Source organism: Polypterus senegalus, chromosome 9, assembly GCF_016835505.1.
Source record: "Polypterus senegalus isolate Bchr_013 chromosome 9, ASM1683550v1, whole genome shotgun sequence".
Lineage (NCBI taxonomy): Eukaryota > Metazoa > Chordata > Cladistia > Polypteriformes > Polypteridae > Polypterus > Polypterus senegalus.
In genome coordinates this window covers 108023737-108047404 of record NC_053162.1, presented here as the reverse complement: position 1 = coordinate 108047404, position 23668 = coordinate 108023737, and the positions used below count along the sequence as shown (strand labels likewise).

The window sequence follows — 23668 nt, the reverse complement described above, 5'->3', positions numbered from 1 at the left end:
CGACAGGGTATGAGGTACCGTGGAAATGTGCATGGCTTTACGCCAAGTTTAGGTTTTATACATTCCGATTTGAACGTGGAAACGTTCGTACACAACATTTCTGTGCATATGCACCGTTTATACATGAGGCCCCAGGACTATAAAGATATTGGGAGCGCAACACACACCTTTCCAGCAACCTCATGACCCCCCACCTTGGGCTCTCCTAATCCGTCTAATGATTTCATAGGAAGAATCACCAGAGACATGAACGTCGCTGCGGAGGAAAGTAAACCTCTAAACAAGGCCTCTCTCTACAGACAGATACACCACTGACAGCTGTGCCCAAGGGGTCATTAAAGGCCTGGATCTTGGTTTTTAATCCAAGACACTTGCAAGCTCAGACACTCACACTCTCGAGTACCCAAATCAGAGCCTCCATTGACTCTCATGAATGGTTACCTTAGAGAGGCAAAACACATAGAAATATTCATGGGATTTTTGCAGCATAATGTTATTTTATCCAACAGATGGCAGAATACTGTCCCAAGTGTTATTCAGACTTAAACTCTGTAAAACAGATCAGTAACGTTTTTCCTGAAACATAACCATAGGTTATTGTTTTAGCAAACGGGAGGGGCATGAGTGTTATACAAGGATGTGGATTACATGAATATTTGTAAACACAATCTTTGTTCCCTCTATAATGAAATAGTGAATGACTACCAGATGATGTATACAAGATTCAATGATGTATACAAGATACAATGTATGCTGTAAAGGTCCACAAACTTTAAATCAACTCCAAATCAAAAAAGCTTAGGAAACCAAACTTCCCACACCCCCAATCACCCCCCTTTCAAAACTACAGACTTTACATCAATGCCCTTTCTTAAGTTGATGATCAGGAAATGTTTCCAATGATTATTTTTTATTTCAGTTTTAAAATAAATAAAAAGGATGCACCCTGCTCTAACCTGTTTAGTGTTTTACAATAGGTTTATAAATAATCAGAAAGAAAATCATAATACTGGTAATTCTGACAGTTGACCAAAAATGAAAGGTTTTTTTGAAGAAACCAGAAAAGGCTTCAAAGCGCTCATTGGAATATTTGCTTTTACCAGTTTGTGGTGATCTCCCCAAAACATGATGAAAATGAAAAAAGTAGGTTTAAATGTATCATAGTAACTGTTTTTCTCCCTAAGACTGTCTAGTGAGATTAGGATGCAGGGTGCAATTACTGTGAAGTGGATAAGTAAGCATAAAACACTAACACTATATAGCGTACAAATACAAACTGCAGTGTGTGTATCAGAAAGTTTACTGAGCACTATGGCTTTTGTCAACAGCAAAAACACCAATGTTAAAGTAAGAGTTAAAGTGTAGATATTAAAACAAATGTTCCTTCTACAATCTAATTTTTAATTAACACTAGAAGAGTGAATTTAACACTAGCAAATCATGTAACTAAATAAGGAAAGACGCTTTATTTTTGACCCACATTTAATATCATTCTGCAACTTGTTCTCTTATCAGTCAGTGTCTCTTTTCATTGCAGAACCATTGTTTAAACATTAACCACTGCATTTGAGTCAAGCACTGTGCTGCTTGTGTGCACGCTCATCATCAAAAAATAAAGAGCAAAGTACATCTCATAACTCATAAAAGCAATCTAGTGGGAGCAAAGTTTTTTTTGTGCAGATAGATATGATGTTGACAGAAAAATATGAAAACACATCTTTTGTGTACGTTTGTAAAACTGATTAATTGATTTCATTTAGGACTGGGAAGTATATTAATTTTTGATTCTATTCAGTCTATCTCAATCTTAACATCTACCTCAGTCTCTATCTATATATAATGCAAAGTTGACTGGCTTGTTCAATCACTCACAAAAAAATGACTATTTCCTCATTTAGTTAAAAAGCCAAATCTGGCAGGGTGGTACATCTAGGACAGTATATAGCCACTATATATCAATATCTACAGTAAACCCCTGACTGATTTGATTGAAATATGGAGATGTTATAAACAAAAGAAAATTAGCCGACAACCTTTTTTGCCAATATTTGCCATTAATAATTCTGTAGAAAGTTGGGTATTCTTAGGCAGCATGTCTTTTTTTTTTTTACTTCTGCTGTGATCCTCCAAAAATAGGGGTATGCAGATCATTAGAACACTCTAGATGAGAACAGGCCACTCAGCCCAACAAAAGCTCCCCAGTCCTATCCACTTATTTCTTCCAAGAAAACATCAAGTCGAGTGTTGAAAGTCCCTAAAGTCTTACTGTCTACCACACTACTTGGTAGCTTATTCCAAGTGTCTATCGTTCTTTGTGTAAAGAAAAACTTCCTAATGTTTGTGCGAAATTTACCCTTAACAAGTTTCCAACTGTGTCCCCGTGTTCTTGATGAACTCATTTTAAAATAACAGTCTTGATCCACTATACTAATTTCTTTCATAAATTTTAAACACTTCAATCATGTCACCTCTTAATCTTTTTTGCCTCATAATTCAACTCCTGTAGGCCTGAAATCAGCCAAGTCACTCTTCTCTGGACCTTTTCTAGTGCTGCTATGTCCTTTCTGGAGCCTGGAGACCAAAACTGTACAGAGTACTTAAGATGAGGCCTCACCAGTGCATTATAAAGGTTGAGTATAACCTCCTTGGACTTGTACCCCAAGCATAGTGCTAAATATCCTAACATTCTGTTAGCCTTCTTAATGGCTTCTGAACACTGTCGGGAAGTCGATAGCTTAGAGTCCACTATGACTCCTAAATCCTTCGCATAAGGTGTACTCTCGATTTTCCGACAGCCCATTTTGTATTCAAACCTAACATTTTCACTTCCTATGTGTAATATTTTACATTTATTGACATTAAATTTCATCTGCCACAAATCTGCCCAAGCCTTATGCTATCCAAGTCCTTCTGTAATGATATAACGGATTCCAAATTATCTGTTAATCCACCTATCTTGGTATCATCTGCAAATTTAACCAGCTTGTTACTTACAGTATATTCCTATCTAAATCATTTATATATATTAAAAATAGCAGTGGGCATAGCACTGACCCCTGTGGAACACCACTCATAACATCAGCCAGTTCTAATGAAGTTCTTCGCACCATCACCCTCTGCTTCCTGTGTCTGTGCCAATTCTGCACCCATCTAAAACAATCACCCTGAAATCCCACTTCTTTAATTTGATGCCCAACCGCTCATGTGGCACCTATCAAATGCTTTCTGAAAGTCCAGATAAATAATATCATAAGCTCCACTTTGATCGTATCCTTTTGTTGCCTCCTCATAGAATTCCAGCATGTTAGTAAAACAAGGCCTCCTCTTCTGAATCCTTGCTGACTGTTCAGAATAACTCAAGTCCTTGCCATGTGTTGCTCAATCTTATACTTAATAATTCCTTCCATTAATTTTCCTGTGATGCATGTTAAGCTTACTGGCCTATAGTTTCTTGGATCTGCCCTGTCACCCATTTTATATAATGGGATGATATTTGCCATTTTCCAGTCCTTTGGAATCTCTCCAGTGAGCAGTGATTTCCTAAAAATACGTGTCAAGGGTTTATATATGTACTCACTAGCCTCCTTAAGAACACAAGGATGAATATTATCTGGTCCTGGTGATTTGTTTGATTTCATCTTATTTAATCTGAGCAGCACTTCTCCCACGACAATTTCCAAATCCCTCAGTACCTCCTTAATAGTCGTGTTTACCTGTGGGAGGTTATCCACTTACTCACTTGTAAACACCTCAGAAAAATGTAAGTTTAGGGAATCCGCTATTTCACTGTCTGTATCTTTTAATTCCCCTTTACTATTCCTGATACACTTGACCTCCTCCAACTGTCTTTTACCCTCCCTGATATCCTTCTTAATGGTTGCCCTCATGTTCTCATACGATCTACGATTCACTTTGCAGTCATTAGTCTTATATGCCTTAAAAAGCAGTTTTTTTCCTTTGCAACTTCTTTTTTAAATCTTTTTTAATCCACCGTGGAGTTTTTTTTTTAAGTTTCCTATTAATTCCAAATATAGGTATGTACCTGTCCTGCATTATATGTAAAACATTTTTAAACCTGTTCCACTGCTCCTCAACTGTCTCCACGCTTAAAAGCTTATCCCAGTCTATCCTACTTAGATATTGTCGCATGTGCTCAAAATTAGCCCTACCAAAGTTCAACTTAACAATTTTAATCTTTGCATCTGCACTCTTACAAAATACTGAGAATTGTATTACATTATGGTCACTTGACCCTAGTGGTTCAATCACCTCTACACCCTCAATTCTATCCTGATTATTACAAACTACTAAATCCAGACAGGCTTCACACCGTGTTGGTGCTTTAATATGCAGTGTTAAAAAACAGTCACTGATTACTTCTAAAAACTCTTCTACTCTTCCATCTGCAATGTTATCCCAGTTAAAATTTGGATAATTAAAGTCCCCCATAGCTATAATATCTCCCTGTGTATTTGTTCGAGTATTGTGGAGAGGAGGGTGCTTTGGGCACATTATTATTATAATAAATAATAATTGGACTTTTTATCTGGTGTCCGACAAGCGGTCCGAGGGTACAAGGGTGCGAGAAAAGCCCTAATCCGTCACACCCTGTAAACTTGCCTTTTTGATATTACTAAAAAGATGCGTGTTGAAATTACTGTCTGAATTGGGTGGTCTATAACACACTCCTAAAATAAGACCTGTTTCACTAATATTTTCCAGGCGAAGCCACATGTCCTCACTAAGATAGGGCTCATCATCCAACTGAAGAGCACTTCCATTTAAACTCCGTTTGGCATAAACAGCAACACCAACTCCTTTTCTGTTCTGTCTATTCTTCCTAAAAAATGTGTATCCCTCTATGTTACACTCATCTCCATCTTTATTATTTAGCCAGGTTTCCGTTATTGCTATATCATAATTATCATCATTATGCAAATGAACACCACAATAGAAGCTTACCACTATCCAATCAGCTATAAGTGCACTGAGAAATAAGGCTGCTGAAAACTGAACAAGGGAAGCTGATCTGCATAGAAAAAAAAGGAGGAAAAAAAAAAAGACAGACAAGGTGGTAAGCTGCATATAGAATGAGGTGTGAAAAGAAGTTAGAAGAAGCTCAAAGAATATGTAGGTAGCAAATGGCCTCCTTGAGTACACACAGTACTCCCTAGTCCGTTAACTTCTTTTTACTTTCAATGCAGTATAAAATGCATAGTTTTTCAAGCCAGGCTGGATTATGCAGCACGCTTATAAAGATATACTTGAAAAATCAGGATCAGGGGTCTTGGTGGTAAAATAAATACAACTTTGTGAAGAAATGGGGAGTCCCTTTAACGTCAGATTATGATGCACCGATATTCCCTGGTTCGTAAAGCATAAGCAGACAAGTGCCAGTACAAGCGCACTTTAAGCCCTATGTACAACACAAGCCAGGAGCAACGGTACACATTTGGTTTTTGAAGTTAAGCTAATGTAAATTAGTATAACTCATAAGCAAAAGCACATACCATATATTTGAATGGTACACTGAAGAATGTAATGCTGTCCCACAGATACAAATTTGTTGAGTACGGCCAATGACAGCCCAGGAAATTTTCTAATTCTGGATTTGTCCACAGGTTAAGCAATAACAAAAGTCCAATAACATAAGATATTTTGAAAATAGCAAAACAAGTCTGTTTTAGAGAAGTTTTTAAATAAAAGGATTAATATACAACTGCCAAGTCTGATTTCACACAGCACACTTTAAATTTGGGAGAAATGTTAAAACAGTAGGGGCAGATTTACAAAAGCAAATTTGACAAACACAACAGATTGGTTATCTTACAAACCAGACTTTAAAAGTATGTTGTTAAAAAAACAACATAAAAAGCTTTGTTTAAATGAAAATATCTTGGAATTCAGTAATTCAACAGTACAAATATAACAATGTTTGAAAATGTAGTTTTAATATGGATTATAAGCAGTACATTTCACTTAATGACAAAAAAATGTCAAGAGAATAAATTTAAAATGTATAAGGTAGTTCATGATGTCATTCCTTATAAACCCAATGCTCAAATGCCTCCACATTATAAACACCACCCTTTGTTGTAAAAATGAGAGGGATTCCTATCACTACCACACATTTAAAATTAAAGCCTCGCATTGTATTTTGATATTTATGAATGCCAATACTAGATTATTTACATGATAGCTGGTGGATATACCAGAAATCATGTTTTTTAAATTGGCCGAATAACTCTACTGTGCTAACTTGGACACATATCAAAGAAAGAGGTGACCATTCTTTGAAGTCTTCTTTATAAAGTTACAATAATCATTGATGATGCAATGTCAAAGTTTAAAGCAATAACAGACATACATAAGCAGTACTACAAAAAATTAAATACACTTAAAATGTGAAATGCACCCACCCACATAAATTAATCACTAGGGAATGCTCTATTTCCCAGATGGTATACCTATCATGCAAGTCGGACAAATTAGATTTCCTGAATTCAGCGAGTTCTATACACCTTATCCACAACCTCTGACTTTTTCTGGAAACACCTTCATCATAGTGTGTTAAAATTTCCTGCTTCAAAAAAAACTTAACACTTAGCCAGTAAGAGACTTATTTATCTGTTCTGATGAAGTACTCGCCCCAAATTCACATCAACTGACAAACTGGGAGGACAAGTGATGTACAATGGCATTTTTCATTACTTTGTTTTATGCCCTTAAGTGAATACCAAGGCAATCAGAAATTATAAACGCATCAACTAGCACCTCCACCAAAGCATACAAGTACAGTAAATGTGGGTTGCATTGTCCTAAACCCAGTTAATGGCATGATTTTGTTGATTTTGAAAATAAAAGCACAGGCAATAGAAATGGAATAGTGCTCCTGCACTGCTAGACAGGGAAAGTCATGCAGCAATGCAGCCATATTTTGGTAAAGGTACAATGTTGTGAAAAAGTATTTGCCCCTTCCAAATATCCTTTGGTTTTACATATTTTGCACATCAGGCCTTTAAACAAAATGCAACAATAAAGAAAGAGAACATGAGTGAACACATAATGCATTTTTTTTTTAATTACTACTTTTTTATCATAGGAACAAATATATGCACAACACTCTGTTACACATGTAAAAAAATTTCCCCCATAGTTTTAATACAGCACATTTAGCAGCAATAACCTCAACTAAATACTTCCTATATTTTGATATTACTCTTTCACTTCACTGTTGAGAAGTTGCTCATTCCAGGTCCTGCCACAGCATCTGCACTGGGTTCAAATCAGAAATCTGAATAGGCCACTCCAAACATTAAATGAGTTTCTTCTCACCCTTTCAGTTGTAAACATGCATTGTAATTTGAGTTATCTTCCTGCTGAATAACCCAATCACACTTTAGGACAAATGACCAGCATTCTTCTTACGGAGATTCTAGTAAAGTGCAGAATTCATGGTTTCTTCAATGATGGCAAGTCTTCTAGGTCCATGTAGGAGAGACAGACATTATCCATTTTTGCTATGGCTACAACACAAGTCCTGGCTTAAATGCCAATGTCATCTATAAAGTATCAGTTTCCAAGATGGGCTCCCTCTTTAAAATTCAGGCTCTGCACTTTATCTGATAAGATAATCGATTTCAGATCAAGTACCATCACAGGTGTAGCCCTCACATGTATAAGCTGTTCAAGCAAAGAATCATAATTGGAAGGATGATGCCCAATCCCTAGCTTCATCCAAACAGTGCCATCATTCTCTTTTACGCCTGGTGCAGCTGCATTCTTCTTATGTGTGAGTGGATGTTTCTTGAAGGAAAGACTTCTGTTCTCTTTCTCTGATCATCCTCATCTGAGTTCACCTCTGTTAGAACACATCTTTATTTGAAAACTAACAGTGTCAGATATAACATGAACATGACAGAGAATATTAGTGAATAATAAAACAAAACACTAACTTTTACAAGTACAATAAATTTTCACGAGCTGTTACAGACTCAAATAAATCAAATTAATGTTTTTATTCCGTAAGAGTAATAATAATAGTCGCTCACTACTCAAAATAGTTAATGCGTGTAGGACCTGGGATTGAACCTGCAACCTCTCAATTTGGAGACAGCACTTCTTACCTCTGCACCAGCCAAGCCGATGTATATGTGGGTGTGTGTGTATGCCACGCCCTAGCCCAATTTCTTTTACTATGGTTAAATTCTAGAAAAAAGTGCACTTGTTTTGTTATATCTTGTGTCTTTTGTGAAAGTGTTTATTTGATATTTGGACTTCAGTCTTCAAACATTATACACGTCATATCAGCATTTGGCCAATTATTAGTAGAACATGAAAAATGTTTCTGTTCTAGTTGTGTTCAACATTTCTTGCCTTACATTTCCGGTCATACAACATTTACACAGATTGTTTTAGACACGGAACACACATGAAATGGTTTCCAATAATAAAACCACATCTCCTAAAAAGGAGCACACCAAGTCGAAAAAAAAGAACATTTCTTCATTTCCTGTGGTGGCCTGAAGGTAATCTAAACAATGGATTGGAGGAATACAAAATGACTGTACATCTTTTTGGTGCTACTTCCTCACCCAATTGTGCTTCTTATGTTTTACAAAGAACAGCTGAGGATGCACAACTTCTGAAGAAGCAACTAACACTGTGCTTCACAGTTTCTATATTGATGACTGCTTAGAGTCTGTTGCTACAGAAGAAAAAGCCATAAAATTGGGCAAAGATCTTCTAGCCCTGTGTTTCAAGGGAGGATTCCACTTTACCAAATGGGTGAGTAATAGCCAAGCAGTCTTCCATTGATCAAAAGTACTTGGACTTAAGCCATGACTTGTTACCAGTTGAGAGAGCCTTAGGTGTTCAATGGTGGACAAAGACTGACAGTTCCAAGTAAAGCTGCAAGATAAGCCTGCTACAAGACGTGGTATTCTGTCAGTGGTCAGTTCAATATATGATCCGCTTGGATTTTTAGCGCCAGTTATATTGCCTGCTAAACTTATTTTAAGGGAACTGAGTTAAGAGAAATATAGGTGAGACAAAGAACTGGAAGTATGTCTAACAATGGAAAAAATGGATGGACGATTTGCAGCTACTTGTGAATTACGATGTAAATAGGTGCATTAAACCACTTGGACTTGGTCAAATAATATTTGCACAAATGCATCATTTTAGACATGCTTCGGAAGATGGGTATGGCACGGTTTCTTAACTTATCCTAAATGATAAAGAACATAAGAGACATTGTTCATTTCTGATGGGGAAATCAAGAGTGGCACAACTGAAACTTGTCACTATACGAAGGTTAGATATAAAGATTATTTCAAAGTGTACTACATGCAGAAGATACAATGCACAAACAGGAGAGCAAAAGATGGAAGATTTACCAGAGGATCGTCTACTCCCTGATGAAACACCCTTTACCAATGTCAGAGTCGATTATTTTGGCCCCTTCCAAGTAAAAAGAGGGTGGAGCAATTTTCACTTGCCTAACAACAACAGCCATACATCACATATAGTTTGGATACTGATTCTTGTATCAATGCCATACACCGATTTATTTGCATAAGATGACAACTTAAAATCTTGATCTTGAGATAATGGAAAAAACTTTATCGGCGCGGAAAGACAGAAACGAGAAGCAGCTAAAAGTCTTGACCAAGAAAACATCTGCAATGCCATGATGAAGAAAGAAATCGAATTGACCCCCACAAGCTGAACTGAACTGGTATATTCTAACTATTTCTCGTCGCTCTGACTATAGATTAGTCTTAGTTAGTGACCTGCCTTGCCGAGAGTAAGCACACAGTTTAAACCGTGGCTTAACATACCCAATAGTATGTAACGTAACAAGCTCTATTAAATGTGCAGTGACGTACGTTTAGAGCCCACTGAAGACAAAGTAAAGCATCTTTAAGTATAGTAACAACTGAAGTTTGACAAGAAAAGCTAAGTTTAGAGAAGAGACATTTTTCCCAAAATTTTTTGCCTTTTATTCTAAGTGTGTAACAACCTTTTTCTTTATTCTTGTGTGGAGTCCAGGCTCATTTTCCTAGTAGGTGGTAACCTACTAAAAGAAAAAGAAAAAGAACCAGCCATTATGACTAATAATGCCACTATTATGGAGCTACTTCAAGATGGCTGTTTTGCACACATGCTCACTTTTGTATCACAGGCTGTGATGAAAATTCAAAAACTGCTTGCTTGTTTTGCTGGATGAGGCACGCTGCATATGTTTTCCACCACATCAGTTCAGCTAGTCACATGCTTAAAGAGAAGCAATGTTTGTTGGAATTGGCAAAACACAAACTAGAAACTGGTCCAACACAAATCAAAAATGCTAGAAACGCTTTGGAACAACAGTGAGTTCTCAGCAGCTCTGTATACAGGCAGCGAGGTTGCTCCCAGTGTGTCTGGCATGCAGCAAGCTTGGTCTGCAACACATCCGCCAGAGGTGCCCAGTCTTTTTTAATGTGCAATTGTTATGCAGAAATCTGTTGCCTTGGATTTTCAGCTCTCTCAAGTCAGGGTTACTCTCTCCACTGGCCTAAGAGACATAGGAATTCTTTACTTAAGATCTACTTAAGATCTTACTAAAGCCTCAGTACAATAACTTCACTCGATAGCTTTCTGGTTGGTATAGCATAACACAGTCCAAAAACTTGCATCATTTGTCAAAAGTCTTTGTTTTCAACAAAAGTGTACAGTCTCTTATATTTACAGATAAAAACTGCTACAAACTTATTTTTTGGCACGAGGCGAATTAAACAGAAGCTTGGAGCTACCTGCTGTCTCCAGGGTAGATTGTTCAGGCTCTACTTGTTTGGATATCAACTGAGATTAGATTAATGGGTGATGTCAGTGCAAACGATTTTTCAAATTTGTTGTGTTACAACAATAATTAACATCTGAGTTGCACATGCTTTTAACATCTTAGTTGCACATGCTTTTGTCCACATTTTCATCAAAGAAAAAACGTTTGAAACTGTAGTAAGTCCGCACAGTTGTTTTAAGTGTCTAAGATTCTGATTTCAGTTAGAGGACACACCACTTTATTCAAGACAGTAAAGTGCTTTTTGCATAGAAAGCCTTAACAGGCACATTAGCACCATCTACTGGATCAGACGCCAAAAACGAACATAAGCAAAAATCTACATACATAAATTAAGCAGAATAGAAATTCATGAGATCAGTGTTGTAAGAATTGATATTGAATCATTTCAATGAAAAATAACTATTAATCAGAAAATCATAATTTTTATCAAGAACTATTTTAAAAATCCCTCGTGATTAATGTAACTAATACATTTAAATTACACTACTCCCTTTTGGTATTATTAGGTTTATGCCATCATGGATGGATTGATGGAATTACTTCAGAAATAAAAACAAAATTTGTATTTGTTCTGAAAATGCAATAATGCAAGTTTAGTTTGCATCACGCATTTGAAAGATTTGAAAATTGTAGCAAAATCAATGTCTTTTAAAGCAGAATCATGGGGAGAGTATGGAATAGAATGGGATCCATCTTCAGTTTGGATTAATTTGTGCATGTATGATCAATTCAGCTCAGTGGATAATTCTGGTTTAGGCTAAACAATAACAGACTACTCACTTATGGGCAACATCTTGAAAACAATAAAATAAAAGTAATTTTTGCAGAAATTTTGAGTTCTTCAGGTCATAGAAGCAGCCTTAAAACTAGACGATTGTAAAAAAGTAATAACACAAAGGTGAGATTTGAAGCATTAAATCATGAAGTTTGACTTGTCAATTAAACATATCTTTCAGCAAGTGTTATTATCAAGATAATGCTCCCTCCACAACCTGATGCTAACATAAGCCTCAAAACAAAAAATGTCACAAACCTGACAAGTGACTTTCTGACAAATATGATTAGAAAAATGTGTTTCTACAAAAGCAACTTTAAATAGTTTAAAATATCCCAGATAATGTTAACATTCACAAACTTATGTAGCATTGACATTACAATGTTTGAATATTTAATGCTTTAGCATTTAATCAGAAAATTTCAGTGAATATATTTAGTATATACACATGGTAAGATTAATAAAGTAGTCCATAATGATCATACCATTGCTTACAAATTCTGTGCTGAAATAATCCAAACCATTAACCCAACCACTCACCCCAACTGTTATAACATTGGGATGAAATTCTTCCACCAACTCCCAAATAAATTTAACCCCACCTAACTTTGGATATTCTCTGCCAAAACATCAACACAATGTACAGCATTTGACAGATTCAAAAATATCACTAGCATACTCCAATTAAACTGCTACAACACACTTTTTTTTTTTTAAACACCCCCATTAAGGCTTTATTGTGGTTAACGATTATCCATTGTGACAGACGCCCAGGGACCTTTCCCCACCGGGACACCGCGAGAAGGGAAGGACCAGGAGAAGGGCAGGGTTTTCCCTGGAATGGAAGACGGCAGCCACAGACCTGGGGAGCTCAACTGTGGAGCAACATGGCCACCGCCAGGGGAAGCCTGGGCAGCTCCGGAACTGGGGTATGCAGCACTTCTGCCACACCCGGAAGTACTGCCAGAAGAGGAGCTGAACTCGCCTGCAGCACTTCCGTCACGCCCGGAATATTAATTGGGGAGCACCAGGTGTGGTATAAAAGAGGCCGCCTCACTCCACTCGGGTGCTGGAGTCAGGTGGAAGAGGATGGAGCTTGTGAGAAATGAGTTGGAGGAGGCAGAAAAGAGAGTGAGAAGGACCTTTATTATTATTTTGTGCATTGTGGTGGGGGTTGTAAACAAACATGCGTTTTGGGACACTATGTGTCGGCCTGTTCATGTCCGGGTCCAAATATTCCATACCATGTAGTTTCAAGTAAAACACTTGCTTGTCCTTAAAAGGTTTGAGAACGGAGGAGTATTTTCCTGAGGTGATTCACTCCCTTTCAAAACTTTGACTTTACAACACCTGCTTTAGCCTGTGGTGGATAAGTTTCATTATAAGTACCATGTTTCTAAAGATACTGGAATGTCACATTTTACTCTTTTATGATAAAGACTGTTTCACTGTAGATCACACAGCTCAGCTGGGCATTTCCAAATTATGGCATTATAAGAATGTGTTTCTAGTCAATTCATCACTGAAATAATTCTCAGCATCAATTTAACCAAAATTTTGCTAGTGCCATTTTTGTGAAATTTCAATTTTCAATGTTACTTATTACACAATTTTTATGTAATTCTGTACAACATTGTGAATTTTCATACATTTAAATGGAAAGAAAAACATGCCCAGAATGAATTTAGTGCAATTTGTCTGATGTCTAGCATAGATATAAATCTAGCAGGTTTGAACTAACAAAACATGTGTAATGTGAATGAGTAGGTGATTGGAAGAAGAAGAGAGTGTCCAGAAGTGAAGGACGGTGTGTATCTGTTAAAGTGTGTGACACATTTGTGCAAACATACATTTTATATGCATATACAGTGGTGTGAAAAACTATTTGCCCCCTTCCTGATTTCTTATTCTTTTGCATGTTTGTCACACAAAATGTTTCTGATCATCAAACACGTTTAACCATTAGTCAAATATAACACAAAATGCAATTTTTAAATGATGGTTTTTATTATTTAGGGAGAAACAAAATCCAAACCTACATGGCCCTGTGTGAAAAAGTAATTGCCCCTTGTTAAAAAATAACCTAACTGTGGTGTATCACACCTGAGTTCAATTTCCGTAGCCACCCCCAGGCCTGATTACTGCCACACCTGTTTCAATCAAGAAATCACTTAAATAGGAGCTGCCTGACACAGAGAAGTAGACTAAAAGCTAGACATCATGCCAAGATCCAAAGAAATTCAGGAACAAATGAGAACAGAAGTAATTGAGATCTATCAGTCTGGTAAAGGTTATAAAGCCATTTCTAAAGCTTTGGGACTCCAGCAAACCACAGTGAGAGCCATTATCCACAAATGGCAAAAACATGGAACAGTGGTGAACCTTCCCAGGAGTGGCCGTCCAACCAAAATTACCCCAAGAGCGCAGAGACGACTCATCCGAGAGGTCACAAAAGACCCCAGGACAACGTCTAAAGAACCACAGGCCTCACTTGCCTCAATTAAGGTCAGTGTTCACAACTCCACCATTAAGAGAGAGACTGGGCAAAAACGGCCTGCATGGCAGATTTCCAAGACGCAAACCACTGTTAAGCAAAAAGAACATTAGGGCTTGTCTCAATTTTGCTAAGAAACATCTCAATGATTGCCAAGACTTTTGAGAAAATACCTTGTGGACTGATGAGACAAAAGTTGAACTTTTTGGAAGGCAAATGTCCCGTTACATCTGGCGTAAAAGGAACACAGCATTTCAGAAAAAGTAACAGCAACAGTAAAATATGGTGGTGGTAGTGTGATGGTCTGGGTTTGTTTTGCTGCTTCAGGACCTGGAAGGCTTGCTGTGATAGATGGAATCATGAATTCTACTGTCTACCAAAAAATCCTGAAGGAGAATGTCCGGCCATCTGTTCGTCAACTCAAGCTGAAGCGATCTTGGGTGCTGCAACAGGACAATGTACCAAAACACACCAGCAAATCCACCTCTGAATGGCTGAAGAAAAACAAAATGAAGACTTTCAAGTGGCCTAGTCAAAGTCCTGACCTGAATCCAATTGAGATGCTACGGCATGACCTTAAAAAGGCGGTTCATGCTAGAAAACCCTCAAATAAAGCTGAATTACAACAATTCTGCAAAGATGAGTGGGCCAAAATTCCTCCAGAGCGCTGTAAAAGACTCATTGCAAGTTATCACAAACGCTTGATTGCAGTTATTATTGCTAAGGGTGGCCCAACCAGTTATTAGGTTCAGTGGGCAATTACTTTTTCACACAGGGCCATGTAGGTTTGGATTTTTTTTTCTCCCTAAATAATAAAAACCATCATTTAAAAACTGCATTTTGTGTTTACTTGTGTTATACCTGACTAATGGTTAAATGTGTTTGATGATCAGAAACATTTTGTGTGACAAACATGCAAAAGAATAAGAAATCAGGGAAGGGGCAAATAGTTTTTCACACCACTGTATGTATTTTATGGAAGTGGTCTAGCTTAGTGTTTTTTAAAACCTGTGCTCTTGGGAGCCCTAGGGTTCCGCAAGACCTTATAGCAGTTCCGTGATCCATTAGTCATAATATCTTATATCAGCTGGAGCTACTGGGAAAATCAGAGGCAGTCAATAAAAATAAAGAATTTCACACAAAACAGATCTGAGCTCACCCAAACCAGAAAGAAGGGGTTATACTGAAAGTCATGGTAGTTACTAAATGTAACTTATCCAATAACTCTAACTTAAGAGTAATATTTATTATTCTGATAATGTTACCTCCATATACAGATGTAAACATAAGTATCATATTATTAATAACTGTATATCCTAAATAGTTTAGGTATTCACCATTTAATATGACACTAATAGGATGCTTGACTGAGTATTGTTTTTATTTATTATTTAGTTACTGGATAGAAAATAGCACTTAATAATATTTACTACAGGCAAGCCATGTTGATCAAATTCTTTGTGAACCCTATGCTGAATCCCTCCAATCATATAAATAGGAATATTCCTATGTATCCTTATACTTCCTCTTACCCCCCAAAAATTGAGCATGTGCCTACCAATCTAACAAAATAATACACTTGGTTATATCAACAGCCATTTCACTGTACATTTAAAATTAAGGTTGTTAAGCACTGAACCTTTCTCAGTGGAAGTGTTTAAAGTTCACCCTTAGAAGATAAAACAATCAATATTGGACTTTATTCCTCATGCAGTTTAATTGTGGAGGCACTTTAAAACCTATTAATCATTAACACAGTTTCTAAATTTTAACATGGAAAAAACTTTAAATCAAAAGTTACTAAATATTTTATTAAATTCTATGGTATTATACAGACATTGTCTATCAGAGGTAATAATAATATGAATTCTGTACTTTTATCACTACTCAAAGCATTCTCCACGCAGGGAGGCCCCGGGGCTTGAACACTACTATCACATCTGTTACTTGTAAGTAAACACTTTACCTTACTGCACTACATTCTGAGTGAACGCATACACGAGAAAACAAGTATTAATACCAAACCGTTAATTGAACAACTTCACTATTTATACCTAATATTATCTAACTAAACACTTTGAGGCAAGCTGGTTTAACAGCTAATTACACATAACACATAAACACGACCTACAGTGAAACTGACAATGTACATTTCTGCGCTGAAAAGCATAACCGAATATCATCCATCCAAATTATCCAACCCGCTATATCTTAATTATATTATCATTTAAATATATACCAAGATTTTTTTTCTTTATGAACTGTGAATGAAAGTGTAATCGTTGACATACTACATACAATTAAGTACTGCATTATAGCGTAACAGAACGAAAGTACATTTTAAAGGCATTATCAGCTGAATTTTCAAATACTATGGACTATTCTAAACGCACACACCAATCCTGAAAAGCAACGAATAACTATCACTGCACGAATTTAATATTCACAGAAAAGGCAAACAATAGTGCAACCCTCGGTGCAAACGATGGTGCATTTATTTGTCAAATATACCAACAGAAATACGAAATGATTACCAAAATATATACGCTGTCAAACACAAAATCAAAGAAGACTTAACTAGTAATCATCAGCTTTAAAACTTACTTGCTTCTCGCAGCCATGTTGTCTGGCAGAATTGTAAGGTCACGTGATCAGTCACCTGATGTAGAGGGTAAGTGGTGTATTTTGAAATTTCTCTTGCGTTTACAACAATTTTATACAGACGGAAATGAAACTGCTGACTGAGAGAAGTGCTGATGCAAGGCGGAATGCTGTTATCTTGGCGTAAAGTTACAGACTAAGCGAAAAGTTTTTTTGTGTGTGTTTTCTTACTGCTTCAAATATTTATTTAATAAAGTCTCATATTCGATGTTATTCTAAAATGTGTACGCCCTTTTTCATCTATTGTAGTATAAAGGCAGAGTTCATTTACAGAAATTTCCATAAAGTATATTTAAACTTCATCAGTCCTCCACCATTCATTTCAGCAGCGATCGTTTCTACAGAAAGATGTTCTCAAGATTCTGTATAGAAATAAACTTTACAATTTGCTTTTCTCCTGTAAATGTTTCTTAAAATAAATTTAATCATTATGATAAAATAGGGTTATTTGACCTCCTTCTTAAAATCTAATGGTAGCATAATGTTCTTTATTAATTACTCCCTATAGCAATTAAGAATTTTACTGTACAATGTTCTTGTGAAAATAAAATTTAACTTGAACCGTAAATATGAAGAAGCACCATATTTTTTGGTAATTTACTTTTCTATGGGTACGGTATGCAATTGTAAGTGCCTTTGTCTCACAGCTCCAGAGTCCTTGGTTCTGTTCCCAAGCCTTTGTACTGCTTGAATGGAGATTGTAATTTCTTCAAATGTCTGAATCATGAATCTCGATCTCACATTTGAAAGACATACAGGCTAGCTTAAATACTGTCACTGGTTTGACCTGGTAGAAGTAAGTGTGCCATGGGATTCTCTACCCCTTCTAGAGTTGATTCCCTCTTTGTGCTCAGTGCTGCTGGGGTAGGCACCAAGTTCTTTCAGCCTTGCAATGGATGAGTAGCTAAAAAAATGGAAACATTGCTTGATTTGTAGTCCTTTTTAACACTCTTCCTACTGAAACATACATAAGCAATTTACTTTTGCTTGGGATTTATATTAAAACTAAAGAATCTGATTCACAGTTTGCTTGCAGTGATTCTTTAACAATCCTAACAAAATACCTTCAGAATTCTATTTTTAATTATTTAATGTGATTTTAATGTGAAATTGTGCTACAGGCAGGGTTTGTTCACTGTCTTATGTGTATTTTTCATTTTAGCGATATTTTTGTTGTTTTAAATGATTATTTTTCATGTGTTTTTGGTTTTTATGTAATGTTTGTTAACATTGTTATGGTTGCTATTTAGTATGTAGGTATTGTGTATTTAAAGGGATAACTCCTCCAAAAATTTTTTTTTTTTTAAATGTTACCCCATGTACTTTGTAGTAGTGGCCGAGAAAAAAATGTAGTCTAATTTTTTCATTTAAAATGAAGGTAATAAAGTGTACACTTCTTTGTAATTGAACAGTACCCAACACTAGAAACAGTGAGCAATATCAAAACATTCATTAAAAAATTTGTTATAGATAGCAGCCTCCCTGAGATGCAGTGGTGCCTCGGACTCGCCCACGGCTTCATGGGGGTTGGAGTGTTGTGCAGCCCTGTTGGGTTCCAGGGGTGCTGCAGCAGGAGCTGCTGGACCCTTCTGGGCCCTGGTTTCGCCACACCCGGAAGTGCAGCCGAATGTCAGCAATCAAGCACCTGGAGCACTTCCAGGTGCCCAATACAAGGAGCCAGCAGAGGAAGAGTGTGTTACTTTTGTGTGTTGGTGCTTTGGGGCTGTGCTGTAGCTGGGGGACACAGGGAAGACGTGCCCTCCAGCTGAAGAAAAATAAAAGTTTATTTATTTTATATTTGTGCCTCCGTGTCTAATCTGTGTCGGGTCGGGTGCATATATAGCGCCTTTATCACAACAGTTACAAATGAATATCCATATGAGTGTTTTTTTGTCTGAAAAAGTCTTGACAGAACTTTGATTTACTTTGCTATCAGATAAAGTACGGAGTTGATCAAACTGTTGGTACAATCTTTGGTTTAGTCATTCACTTAGAAATGCAGGTGTATGCATGTAGCTGAATTTCTGCAGCCCTGTAAAATAGGCTGTGTATGCCAAAAAATCTTGGCAAAACAGGCAATGTCCACTTTGACCTACATAGAATTCATGGTTTACTGCACTGACATAAGTGACTTAGTTTCAGAAATTTGGCAGTGATTACAATCCAGAGGAATTCACAATATTTAGACTCATCTAAAACAAGCCTAAAAGAAGTACTTCTTCTCAATGTTAATGGTGATAAATATGCATCAATATCTTCTGTTCATTATATCCAGCTGAAAGAAACATTTGGGAATTTTGAAAATCTTCTTAAGAAAATTAACCACAATAAGCACTGTTGGTTTATAGGTGGTCACCTGAAAGTTCTGTGTATCTTACTAGGTCAGGTGTCAGGACTTATCTAATGTTTTCTCAGAGAATAGGATAGCAGAGCTAAGAATTTACATGTCAGTATGATGGCAGACTACTGATTCAATGGGTCACACCAGATATAAAAGTGTACAAATGACAGGCCACTAACAAAGTTTTGAATACAAAATGTAAAAAATGGACAAAAACCAGTAAAGTTATATTTAAGTGAAAGAATATGATTTTGCGGTTTTAATATATATGTTTAAAAAATTATATTGAATAAATATTTTCTTGTTAAAATGATTTACAACAATATTGTATACTAGCAAAATACCCGTGCTTCGCAGCGGAGAAGTAGTGTGTTAAAGAAGTCATGGAAAAAAAAAGGTAACATTTTAAAAATAATGTAACGTGATTGTCAATGTAATTGTCGTAGGCTTATTTTAGTACTGAGAATGATGAGTATGATTGTAAATGTTGTGTATGAGAAATACACATTTTTAGAATGTAAGGATCACTTTGTAAATAACGCTTGCAGTTCTGCCCTCAGGCTGTAAAATGTCTGCTGAGCTTACTCTTGAGCATGCAACGTACAGTTGGCTATGTGAGAAGTAATCTTGTGTCAAGTCAATGCCAACCTTTTTTAGAGTCTGGCCCTGTGACTCATTTATTATCATAGCAAAGCAGACCCTTACTGGAAATTGGTGGCGTTTGAACTGGAATGGGAGGTCAGAGGGTATGAGAGGGATGCGAGGAATAAATACAGTCATCTCTGAGCCTGTTTCAGTGAAGACAGTTGCCTCAATGAGGTTCTTCTGCAGAGATTCGATCTAAAGCCTGGTACCATTACAAAGTATTGGTGATTGTAAGTTTCGTAGTAAATCGGTGGAGCAAACGAAAAGGCAGGAGTCACCAGCAGGCAGACGTGAAGCAAGGCGAACAATAACAGGCCTGAAACCGTGGAGTAAAGAAGAAGGGAGCAGTGAGCACGAACAGCTGAGGACAGTTGGGAAGAGAGTGAAGAGACTCATGAGCACGGGATTTCGTTAATGTATATAGGCAGGGAGCCAACCACGTGGTAGGTGTGTGGACATTGGCCGTGTGGAAAAGGAAGGGGGACCGGGGGTGGCCCTTGTGTGTGAAATAAATCCTCTTTTAACGGAAATAAGGAATGAAACCGCCAAAAGGAGAGCTCAGTTCCTAATGGCATAATGGTGAGAACCACCAAAAAGAAGACGTTATTTTCAAAAGTTCATTACGGGAGACAACACGAAATGAAACATACTTAATGTTTGTAAGTACAGTGTAAAGGATGAGCATGGAAAAATTGGAAGTAGCAGAAATAGTAAGGAGGGGTTTCCCCTATCTATATATACAGTTTAGGGGGTACACCCGTTTCCCCCCCTTGGGTGTTGCAATAGGACATGAAACATACCTAACTTTTATAAGTACACTGCAAGGAATGAGCACGGAAAATTTCAGCTTTCCACATATATGGAAAGTGGGAGAATTAGTGATGAGTCAGTGAGGGCTTTGCCTTTTATATGTGTAGTGCGAACGTTACCCGGGCACAGACAGGCAGACATGTTGTTTTTCACCCACCACATGTTTATTTACAATATTTACAAGTTCAAGTGCACCACAAACCTCCAAAGTCCTGGCCACACAATGCCTTCTTCAGACCGCCTCCACACTCTCTTCTCCTGCTTAGTCCTTCTTCCACCTGACTCCAGCCTCGAATGAAGGGAGGCGGCCCCTTTTATTAGCACCTGGATGTGCTCCAGGTGAGTTCCGGCAATCACCCACCGACACGCTCCTGTGTGGAGGAAGTGCTGGCTTTACTCCCGAAAGCACTCTGGGTGTCCCTGCTTCTCTTCCCTCCAGCACTTCCTGGTGTGGCGGAAGTGCTGAGTTCCAGGATTCCCAAGGCATTGGGGCACCCCCTGGCGGTGACCACGGGCTCCTACAGGGTTGGGCTTCCATGCCCTCAACCAGTTGCCCCCAAAGCAACCAGGGTGGCAGCCCCCACGTGATCCAAGATGGGCGCACGCCCTCTTCCGGTCCCTCAAGGCGTCCCGGCCATGTCATCGCCCCTGGCATCCCTGACAGTAGATAGCAAAATACCTGTGCTCCGAAGCAGAGAAGTAGTGTATTAAAGAAGTTGTGAAAAAGAAAAGGAAACATGTTAAAAATAACATAACCAGCGGTAAAGAAAGGAAGACTCCATAATAAGGATGGTTGGGTGCACATAGAAGGGGTTCCTGCTAACCTAAAAAGGATATTCGGAGTTGACGGCTTTATTTGTCTGTTGTGGAGCGGGCGTCGGCCATGGTCGGACGCTAACGCAGAGTCACCCAGGTGAGATGGACTTCATTCTTCAATAAAGGAAATATTGCTGAGCCCGTGAGATCGCTTCTTTACATGTAAATTAAGTAAACATGTCCATAGCGCACATTAGGATTGGTCGCTGGATTCACTGCAGACTTCCCAGGCCATGTCATTATAAACTTTTAAAAGAAAGTTCAGATAAAGGACTGGGGAATGTGTGGGGATTGTGTGTGTCTGGGTGTCTAATTTATATTTGTATATACTTGTAATATAGGTTAAGTACATGTGAATATATTTGCGCCGTTTATAAATAAGAGATTAGTGCTGCTGACGGATGGCCTTATATGGGCAGGCAGTCAATTACGTGGGAGGCGTGGGGATGGAGGACGCAATATAGGCAGGCAGCCAACTACGTGGGAGGCATGGTGATGGGGGACGCAACTCCGCCTCACACGGCGACCGAGCTGCAGGCTATGGCCGTATATATGTACGTAAGTAGTATTCAGTTATGACCGTTACGTGTAGAATTTCGAAATGAAACATTCTTAACTTTTGTAAGTAACCTGTAAGGAATGAGCCTGCCAAATTTCAGCCTTCTATCTACACGAGAAGTTGGAGAATTAGTGATGAGTGAGTCAGTAAGTCAGTCAGTCAGTCAATCAGTCAGTGAGGGCTTCGCCTTTTATTAGTATAGATATAAATTGTGCAATTTGTTAAATTTTAATTCAGTTTCTTTGTAGTTTACTACTTAAATGTAATGAGATTGAACCATTCTATTCACATTTTTATTGTGTTCAAGAATACAAATAAAAATAATTATTCACAAATAAATATACAAGTTTAATTTCGCAGACCTAAGTTATCGCTAGTTCACTACTAATTGGAACAATTCCTTATACATTAAAAGTGACAGTTATTAGACTGTTAATTAAAACGTCAGAGGTTGATCTACATAATGCTTAATAATTATAGGCATATTTCAGATGTATCCTTTCCTTCTAACATACTTCAAAAAGCAGGTGCTATTCAGTTTTGATCTCACCTTGTTTGAGAAATTTTAGTCTGGCTGTCACAGAAAAGAAACAAGGGTAAACATGTTGAAAATGACATTCTGTTATCCTCTGCTTAAGGAATTTGATAAGTAATTATGTTTTTAGATTTAAGCATGGCATTTGACCCAAGTGACCAACCATTCTTTGTTATTAAATAGGCTGTAAAATTACATTGGACTCTCAAGGACTGTCCATGTTTAGTTTAGTTTATATTTATTAAATTAATACCAGCGCATAAAGAAATGCGCTGTCAGTACTTCGTCATTATACTCAGAAGATAAATATGGTATCCAACAGGTCTCAGTACTGGGACATTTTCTGTTTTCACTTTACATGCTGCAATTGAAAGCTACCATTAAAAATATAGTATTAATTTTCACTCAAATGAAGAAAACATCCAATTATACTTTTCTTTAAGATGAAATGGTGTTTCTCAAATGATATCCTTAATTAATTGCGACAGTGAGTTAAAGGAGTGGATGGGTGAGAGAGCTACTTGTCTCTGAATACAGTGTCATACATGTGGGAGTAGGAGAAAGCTGAGTGGACCAAGTGGAGGTAATTACCCACCAAGCCAGTGGGTGGCAGGGTGCACTAATCCTACTTCTGTTACCTCTGCAGGCAAGATACTGGAAAACCTACCAGACGCACCATCAATGATGTCACTTCCATCTCCGGCACCGGTTTCCTTTAGGGGGCGATATAGCTCCCTAGTTGGAATAAGTTCTTTTAAATTGCGGCATTTTAAGTAACCGAAAAATATAGATATATGATATTAAAAGGTGATATCCTTCCCTTAGTGATACGGTGGTACAAATCACATAAGAGAAAATAACTTAGCTTTCTTTACTGATGATTTATGCGGCATTACAGACGGTAAGCCATAATAGCATGACAATATCAATATCAATCAATCAATACCGCAGCGGACAAAAAATGGCACACTGTATACAGTAGATCAAGATCCCACCTTGATGTCACAAATGATGTCACTTCCGGTTCCGGCCATTGATGACATCACTTCCGGCTTTGGCTTTTAAAGCCGCCATCATTTCAACAACCTGTCAGTTCAGTTCAGGATTCAAAACCATGCACATGAGTGTTCTTTCAAAACCCATTTGCAGCCAGGGATAATATATGGATGGCTGCCCCAAACCTTTT

The 23668-nt window shown here is 37.6% G+C and overlaps 1 protein-coding gene across 1 annotated transcript in view; it reads right to left on the bottom strand.

Moving 5' to 3' along the window:
* Nucleotides 1–16817, bottom strand: part of pepd (peptidase D) — a 308318-nt gene extending 291501 nt beyond the window's left edge. The window contains exon 1 of the mRNA XM_039763568.1: nt 16720–16817. Within this exon, the coding sequence (XP_039619502.1) occupies nt 16720–16736 (17 nt within the window). The 5' untranslated portion in view covers nt 16737–16817. The remainder of the gene's footprint in view (nt 1–16719) is intronic.
* Nucleotides 16818–23668: the final 6851 nt, after the last annotated feature.